Below are 9,576 nucleotides of genomic sequence, written 5' to 3' on the forward strand. Positions count from 1 at the left end.
TCGCGTCAGGTTCAAGGTCATTGGAAGGTCAAATCGAGAGAAAACGGTAAAAAAATCAAAAAAAATACGTTACAGGTTTTTGGAGTCGCTAATTACGAATCTAGCATCCGTTGAACTCTATCGCTTCAGGTTCAAGGTCATGACCTTGAACCTGACGCGATAAAGGTCAGCAGACACCAGATTCGTAATCAGCGACCCCAAAAACCTATAACATATTTTTTTTTAAATTTTTTTACCGGTTTTTCTCGATTTGACCTTCAAATGACCTTGAACCTGAAGCGATAGAGTTCAGGGGATGCCAGATTCGTAATTAGCGACTCCAAAACCTATAACGTATTTTTTTGGATTTTTTAACCGTTTTCTCTCGATTTGACCTTCCAATGACCTTGAACTTGACGCGATAAAAGTCAAAGGACGCCAGATTTGTATTCGGCGAGCCCGAAAACCATAGTAAACCCGAGCTAACCTCAGAATACATGTTTAAGAGTGTCAAATCTCTCGAAAATACAGTTGGTGGGTAGTGGTGTTTCCTATATTTGTAGGGGGGGTGGGGGTGGCTGGGGAGTGGAGGGTAGTCCGTTTAGCGTGCAATCGACTCGGGATACTTATAAGATACTACCATGATTTTTTCTGATTTTTTGGTCCAAAAATAAATTAGGCCAAAAACCGGCCTTACCGACCCTCCCCCTTTCCATTATAATTTCAAGTCTTGAAAGAAAGTAAAAATGGTAAAAAAATATATATATTAATTTCAGTTTCAACACCCAACACGGTATCGTGGGGGTGCCAACACTCGTGATTTTCCATAATGGAAAGCCAGTCGCGAAATTTAACGACACCGTCTACACTCTCGAGACTTTTTCGAAGTTCCTGACGCATTTAACGAATCAGGCGCCGAATGGCTCACTTTACGTGACTTCGGCAGATTTCGGCGGCCCAGTTTCGAGCACACCCTCCAACGATACGGATTACTGCCTCGTTTTATCCTGGATTTTCATCGCCGCGTGCGCCCTCTATTTCACGTCGAAGAGCCACTGTTGGAGGAAATTTGTCGAGCTTGTGCAAAACACGTGGCGAGAAAGTAACGCACAACACGAGCATGTGGATTAAACTGGCTCGAAATTAGAGGCTAATTCAATATTTAATAATGTCGTTTGGGTATAGGTTTGTATTTATTTGTTTAAAAGGCAAAGTCTTTATTATTCGTCGGTGTATATATTTCGTAAGAGGAAAATATATGAGGAATATTTTTTATTTCTCTCGTTTCTTTCAACTCTTTGTTTAGATCTGAAATTCATTTTTACCGATATAATAATAAATGAATAATAATATAGTAATTAACGCTCAAATGGTACACTAGTGCGAATTTGCACCCGACGTTTTTTTTTTTTTTTATTTTGTTGGCGCTTGCGCAAACATAGCTGCAGCAGATTGTCCCCATATGTATTAAATATATTAAATGTTTAATGTTAACATTGCAAGCGAACCGATTCGCACCAGTGTACCATTTAAAGGTTAAAATTTAATAATTTTTCTTTAATTTTAGTTCTTTTTTTTTTATTGAAAAGGCATTATATTTTTGGTTAGGAATTCAACAAAATTGATGAAAATTCGTATAGAGAGTATATTTTTTAAACTATTCTTTTTTTTTATGTACCTTTTCAGTTAAAATTTTTTTTAACTATTTAGTTAAGAATGTATCTTTTTTAGTCAAGATTTGAACTTTTTGATTGAAAAGTCATATTGTTGGATTAAAAATTTATATATTTTGTTGAAAATTCGTCTTTCTTGGTAGAAATTTAATCTTCTTGGTGTGAGCTACTTTGTTAAAAAAAAATTATTTTTTATTAATTATTTATACTTATAATTAATAATTTAACTCCTTGCTTTGAAATAAACATTTATTTAACAAATTCTCGTGTCTTATGGAAAATGCATCTTTTTTATTTGAAAATTATATTTTTAGGTTGAAAATTCAACTTTTTTTGTAGATAATTCATCTTTTAGGTTTTAAAATTAAATGATTGTGCCGAAAATTCATCTTATTGGTTACAAACTAATTTAAAAATTATTTTTTTTTGTGCAAATTTAACTCTTTCATTTTTTGTTAAAAAATGACATTTTCAGTTCAAAATTTTAACTATTTGGTTAAAAACATCAATTTTTTTAGTTGAAAGTTTAACTTTTCGGTTGAATAATCATATTTTTAGATTAAAAATTCCTGTATTTTGTTGAAAATATGTCTTTTTGATTATAAAATTAAATAATTTAATCTAAAATTCGATTACTGTGTTATTAAAAGTTCATCCTTTTTTGATTGAAATGTAACTTTTCTTGTTAAAAATAGGTTAAGCATTCAATTTTGTATAGCGATGCTGGACATAGAAATAATTTTTAGACGAAAATAAAAAAAAAAGCGAAAAAAAATTCGCTTATAAACGAATATTTTTCAGCTCAAATTTTATGGTTAATTCTATTAAATAAAATCTAATTAAAATTTCTCTGGAGAATTTCGGTATATAATTTTCAGTTTGAATTCTGAGTTTAATTCTCTTTAAAAAATCAGCTTGAATTCTATGATGAATTATATGAAAAAATTGACTGAAATTCTATGGTGAATTCCATGATAAAATGTATCTGGAATTCTGGGGTAAATTCTTTAAAAAATCCGTCGGAATTATGTGGTGAATTTCATGAAAAATTTCAGCTGTAATTATTATTGTGAATTCTATGGGAAAAAATATTTTAAATTCTATGATGAATTCCACGGAACAATTTGCATCTAGAATTCTATGGTGAATTTCATTGCATAAGATACATTTAAAATTTATCTGTTAAATTCTATTGCATAATTTCCACCTGGAATTCTGTAGTGAATTCCATTAAAAACATCAGCTGGAATTCGATGAAAAAATCGTCTGAAATTCTATGGTGAATTCCTTGACAAAATTTATCTGGAATTATAGAGTGAATTCCATTTAATAAAATCCATTTAAAATTTCTCTGTTGAATTCCAATACATAATTTTAGCTGGAATTCTATTCTGAATTCTATCAAAAAAGTTAGGTTAAATTCTATGGTGAATTTACTAAAAAATTTCAGCATGAATTATGTGGTGAATTCAATGAAAAAAATCTATTTGAAATTCCATAATGAATTCTATGAAATAATTGACAGCTAGAATTCTATGGTGAATTCCATTGCATGAGATATAGTTAAAATTTATCTGTTAAATTCCATTGCATAATTTCCACCTGAAATTCTGTGGTAAAATTCATGACAAAAAGCAGCTGGAATTCTATGGTGAATTCCTTGGAAAAATCCGACGGAATTCTATGGGGAATCGCATGAAAAAATGCAGCTGAAATTCCATTTTTAGTTCTGTGGAATAATTTTTTGCTGGAATTCTATGGTGAATTCCAGTAAATAAGATTTAGTCAAATTTTCTTCTGTGATATCTAATACAGAATTTTCAACTGGAATTCCATGTAGAAATCAATTTAAGAAGTACAATTGCAGTTCTGCCATGAATTCCACGTACTAGTTTTTAGCCAGAATTCCATGGTGAATTCCATAGAATAATTTTCAGTCATTTTCCATGCATCATCTTCCAACAATTTGACTAAAATTTAATGAAATTTTATTGCTAATTTAATTTAAAAGAATTTGAAATTGCAAGAGGAAATTACCTTTTAATTAATACCACTCTTCTCTCATTGATTCGTTTCTTGTACATTAAATACAGAAATGAGAGCGCGCGAACAATTTCTTTCTTCACAATTCATAGCAAATATCTCCAATAAAAGCCCATTTTATTAAATTAATTCGCAAAAAGGAAATTTCCCTAAACTATCCATATTTTTTCCATTTCCGCATTTTAATCTTCTGATTACTCTTTTTTCCTTATTCTTTTCTCCATTTAATACTTTCCCTACTGCTTCCTCCATGCTAGCCTTTTCTGCTTCCTCCTCAAAATTTTAAATTTCTTCTTTTAAAAAAAAAACCTCTTTTTCCTGTATTCTTCTACCCTGCTCTTCCCTTTTCTCCACTTTCCTAATCCCTTTTTCACTACCTTTTTCTTCTCCTTACATCCCTTATCCCAACAATCTCTTTCCCCTTTCGCTGACTTCTTTTTTAATTGTATCATCTAATATTTTTTTTACTTTTGCTATCACTATTTCCAGCTCCTTTATATTTCACTCTCCCATTTTCATCATCTTTATCGTTTCCCGAAACTATATCTTATCTTCCCTCTTATCTTATTTTTTTACCGTACGAGTGCACTCTCCTATATAATTTTATATACCAGTTTAATGTACATGGTCCCAACTGCTATATATTCAGTTATTTCCTGTCCACTCCATTCACTATACCTTACCTTTGGAATTTCTCCCAGTCGCATCCTCCTCTCCCCAATCTTTTCCCCTACTTTATTTTCTTCTATTGAAGTTGTCCCTTATGATTAGTTTCACCCTTTCTTCCTTTCCTTCCACTAGCTTTCTTAACTCCTCTGTTTCTCTCCCAATATTTCTATTTACATATACCCCTAGTTTCTTTCACCATATTAGCATCTATCCTTACCTCTTTTTCTATTAATCCTTCTTTTTGTTAATTTGAACCCATTCCCATTTTTTCTTCTCTATCAGATCTTTCGTTATTCCCATCAACATTTCTCCCGTTGCTCTGCCCTTTTTATTTTATTTTTTATCCTCTCGGTAGACTTTCTTATACTCTCTCCCACTCACTTTCATCTAGCCATGGCTTCACCATCACCACTACCCGATTTTTAATAAACCCCCTATCCTTTCTTTCTAAACCAACTGTATTACAGTCTCATTCTCTTTCGCACTATCTCGTGATTTCGTTCCTTCCGTCATCTCATTTTGTATTAACTCTTCACTCTCTTCGTTCCAATCCGACCATATTTCTATTTTTATTTTTCCATACTTAAGCCACGTTCCTTTTCGCTTCTTTCTTTCCTCTTATGTTATTTTCCTTAACTTGTCCTGCATATTCTATTCTTCCAATGTCAGATCATCTCCTATTCTCTCCGCATTTCCATATAAAGCCCTATTCTTTGTAATCACCTTCCTCTAATGCACCCTATTCTGTTATTTAACCAGCTTCATTTACTCTTCTCTCCCCTCTACCTTTCCCAGACTTCTCTCTCACTTTTCTCTCGCTTTATATTCTTCTCTCTATGTTTATCAACCTTTCCTTCTGCTCCTCCCCGATCTAACCCTCTACAAATTTCCGCTTTGAGCTTTCTATCTTCTCCAAACTACTCCCCAACACCTCTACATTTTTATTAGACTCATTTTAAGATTTCATTCTCCTTAATGCTTTTTCTTTCTTACTACTTTTCTCTTATGTATTCCTCTTCTTCATTGCTATCCTTTTCTGCCTCCTTAAACCTTTAATTTTCTTCCTTTTTTTCTATCAAGTCATTGTACTCTTTCCGCTTTTTCCTGTATTCTCCAGCCATGCTCTTCTTTTCTCTTCATTTTCTTTATTCCTTTCTCACTTTTTCTTATTGTTAAATTCCTCATGCCAGCAAGCTCTTTCCCCTTCGCTGACTTAACTGTAGTCTCTAATATTATTTTTGCTATCACTATCTCCACCTCGTCATTTATATTTCTCTTTCTCCATTTACCTTCTTAATTTTTTTCTAGACTCTTCTATTCCCTCAGCTGACAAATTACTTTTTCCTACTCTTTCCTTTCTTATTTTCTCTGGCTATTTTTCATTTATCTATCTTATCCATCTCTAAGAAGACTATTGAAGGAAGATGATTCGATTCTACGTACTCTACTTTCCCACTATTTCTTCTTGAATTAAGACTCATGGTTTGAAGACTATTAGAGAAGAATACAAATGATATGAAACTTTTATACCTCGTTGTATTTTTCTTTACGAAAAGGTGTTTTCTTCGTGCTTGGTACGTCGTACTTTTTTTTCAAGGAGGGGTATGGAGGAGAAATGTTTTTAGGAGTAGTAGGGAAAGGAAGGGGAAGGAAATGATGATAAGTATGGGGAAATTGGGAAGGGTAAGAAGGAGAAATAAGGGGAAAATGAAGGGGATAGACATGAGAATAGGAAATCAGAGGAAATTACAAACATTGGATGGATGAGGAGAGGGGGACTAGGAAAAGTGAGAAATAATGAGGGTAGGGAGGTAGGGGAAATGATTAGAAATGAGGATGTCTTTATGGTAAAAAATGATGTATTTGTTGAAAATTCTCCTTTTTGAGTTGAAAATTAATTTTGTTTAAAAAAAATGGTTGAAAAACTTTTTTTGCATTGAATATTAATTTTTTAAACTAAAAATTTAAATATTATTTTTAAGCTTGAACAATTATCTTTTTTTTTTTAGTGGACAATCATCTTTTTAGCAAAAAATTCATGTATTTTTTTGAAAAATCGTCTTTTTGGGCAGAAAATAAATATTTTTTGAAAAAACTCGTTAAAAATTTGTTTTTTGTCAAATCTTAATTTTTTAAGCTGAAAATTTAAAGATCCCGTTTAAGTTTAGAAACTTACCTTTTTTCAAATTTTTTACTATTTGGTTATAAATTAAACTGTTTAATTAAAAATAATTTTTTTTTCAAATTAAAAATAATTTTTATGGTAAGTAAGTAGGTAATAATATTTATGGTAAGTAAGTAGGTAGATAATTCTGTTATAAATTTAAAATATATCTTTTTTTGTTTCAAATTCAACTATTTTGTTGAACATTCGTCATTTTTGAAGAAAATTAATCTTCTTGGTTAAAAATTGATCTTTTTGGTTTAAAATCGTTTATTTTGTTCAAAATCCGCCTTTTTGGGTAGAAAATTAATATTTCATTGAATATTTGGTGGAAAATACATGTATTCTGTTAAAAATTTGTCTTTTTGGATAGAACATAAATCTTCTTTGAAAAGAATTCGTTAAAATTTTTTGTTTTTCTTAAATCTTATTTTTTCAACTGAAAATTTAAAAATTCTGTTTAAGGTTAAAAACATATATTTTTTTGAAATTTTAACTATTTGGCTATCAATGAAACTGTTTGCTTAAAATTTTGTTTTTAATTAAAAATTCATCTCTTATAGTAGAAAATGATTTTTTTTTTTTGAAAATTTATGTTTTGAACTGAAAATTTAAAGATTCCATTTAAAGTTGCATTTTTTTAGTTAAAAGTTTAAGTATTTTGTTGAAAATTCGTCATTTTGGGTAGAAAACAAATCTTGTTTTAAAAAGAACTCTGAATTTTTCTCGTGAAATATTAATTGTTTAAACTGAAAATTTGAAAATTCTGTTTAAAGTTGAAAACATATCTTTTTTTAGTTGAAAATTTAACTGCTTTATTGAAAATCCGTTTTTTTTTTTTTTATAGAAAATTATTATTGTTTGTTGAAAATTCATCTTTTTGAGTTTTCAGCTATTTTTTAAATTCGTATTCTTTCCTTGAATTCAACCGGTTGAAACTAAGTTTAAAAAAAATTTATGTTTTTTAAACTGAAAATTTAACTAATCCATTTTTGGTTTAAAATCGTATTTTTTTATAGAAAAATAAGTCTTGGTTAGAAAAATTCTTTGAAAAAATTTCTTTCATGAAATATTGATTTTTTAAATTAAAATGTAAAAATTTTGTTTAAAGGTGAAAATTTCTCCTTTTTTAGTAAAAAATTCAACTATTTTGTTGAAAATTCGTCTTTTTGGTAGAAAATATATCTTGTTTAAAAAAAAAAACTCGAAAAAATTTCGTTTTTCGTTAAATATTAATTTTTTGCACTAAAGATTTAAAAATTCTGCTTGAAGTTGTAAAAATATTTTTTTGTGTGAATTCGATTGCTTTGTTGAAAAAATTTGACTTTTTGGTAGAAAATAAATCTTGTTTAAAAGAACCCGTTGAAAAAATTTCTTTCGTGAAATATTTATTCTTCAAATTAAAATGTAAAAATTCTGTTTAAAGTTGAAAATTTATCTGTTTTTATTAGAAAATGCAACTATTTTGTTGCAAATTCGTCTTTTTGGATATAAAATAAATCTTTTTTTTTTTATAAAAAAACTATCTGCAATTTTTTTGTTTTCATTAAATATTATTTTTTTTAACTGAAAATTTGAAGATTCATATTTTAAAATGAAAATGTTAATATTCTATTTAAAGTTGAAAACTTATAGTTTTTTGTTAGTTGGAAATTCAATTATTTTGTTGAAAATTCGTCTTTTTGGTAGAAAAAATATCATGTGAAAAAAAAATCCAACAAATTTAATTTTTCGTGAAATATTTATTGTTTAAATTAAAATATAAAAATTCTGTTTGAAGTTGAAAATTTATCTTTTTTTAGCTGAAAATTCAAATATTTTATTGCAAATTCGTTTCTTTGGATTGAAAATAATTCTTTTTTTTTATATAAGAAAAAAGTAGCTGCAATTTTTTTCTTTTTTATTGAATATTAATTTATTAAACTGAAAATTTAAAGATTCCATTTAAGAATGAAACCTTATTTTTTAATTTTAAAATCAATTTGAAAATTTAACTATTTGGTTATCAATCAAACTACTTGGTTATTTTTTTTCAATTCATGCATTAAAATGAAAATGTTAAAATCCCATTTAAAGTGGAAAATTTATAGTTTTTTCTAGTTGAAAATTCAAGGCTTTTTGGTAGAAAATAAAAACTTCTTTCAGAAAATTCGAAAATTTGTTGTCCTTCCGTCAAAAATTAGTTTTTTACACTGAAGATTTAAAAATTCTGTTTGAAGTTGACAAAATTTTTTTTTTTTTTGAAAATTCAACTGCTTTGTTGAAAACTCGTCTTTTTTGGTAGAAAATAAATCTTGTTTTAAAAAACTCATTGAACAAATGTTGTTTTTCGTCCAATATTAATTTATTAACTAAAAATGTAAAATTTCTGTTTAAAGTTGAAAACATATTTTTTCAGATGAAAGTTCAACTACTTTATAGAAAATTCGTGTTTTTTTTTTGCTAGAAAATTAATATTGTTAAAAAAAACGGTTTGAAATTTGTTTGCATCGTAAATTAAATTTTTTAACCGAAAATTTAACTATTGCGTTTCTGGTCAAAAACTGATGTTTTTAAGTTAAAAATTCAACTATCTGCTTGAAAATTCATCTGCACGTTAAAAATTCAGCTATATAGTTTAAAATTTAACTATTTTCTTTAAGTCATATTTTTCGGTCGAAAATTCAACTCTTTATTTAGGATGCAAAATTGATCTTTCATTGACCTTTTTTTATACATGATGAATGGACCCATCATTATTGATACATTTTTTATTACAGAATTTAATAGAAAACACGGCAATAGCCCCTTTACCCCTATTAATCCCCCTTCCCTATTTCCCCCTATTTTATTTTTTTCTCCTATTTAATCACGATCACACTCTTTCCTTTTTCTCCGAAAAATAAATTTCTTTTCAATAAAAAAAGTCGGGCGATTATGTGGTCTTGTAAAAATCTCTGGCCGGCAGCATATCAGCGATTGGATTTGGCAGGAATAAGAAGATGTATGGCAGGCAGGGGTCGCCTGCAGACAGGGAGAGAGAGAGAAAAGGTGAGAGAGGGGGGGGGG

The 9,576-nt window shown here is 28.9% G+C and overlaps 1 protein-coding gene across 1 annotated transcript in view; it reads left to right on the forward strand.

Annotated features, from left to right (window-relative positions):
* LOC117174311 (thioredoxin domain-containing protein 15) overlaps positions 1-1,254 on the forward strand; it is a 21,487-nt gene extending 20,233 nt beyond the window's left edge. Inside the window, exon 4 of the mRNA XM_033363306.1 lies at positions 756-1,254. Coding sequence (XP_033219197.1) covers positions 756-1,110 — 355 coding nt within the window. The 3' untranslated portion in view covers positions 1,111-1,254. The remainder of the gene's footprint in view (positions 1-755) is intronic.
* Positions 1,255-9,576: the final 8,322 nt, after the last annotated feature.

This window comes from Belonocnema kinseyi, chromosome 1 (assembly GCF_010883055.1).
Source record: "Belonocnema kinseyi isolate 2016_QV_RU_SX_M_011 chromosome 1, B_treatae_v1, whole genome shotgun sequence".
Classification (NCBI taxonomy): Eukaryota; Metazoa; Arthropoda; class Insecta; order Hymenoptera; family Cynipidae; genus Belonocnema; species Belonocnema kinseyi.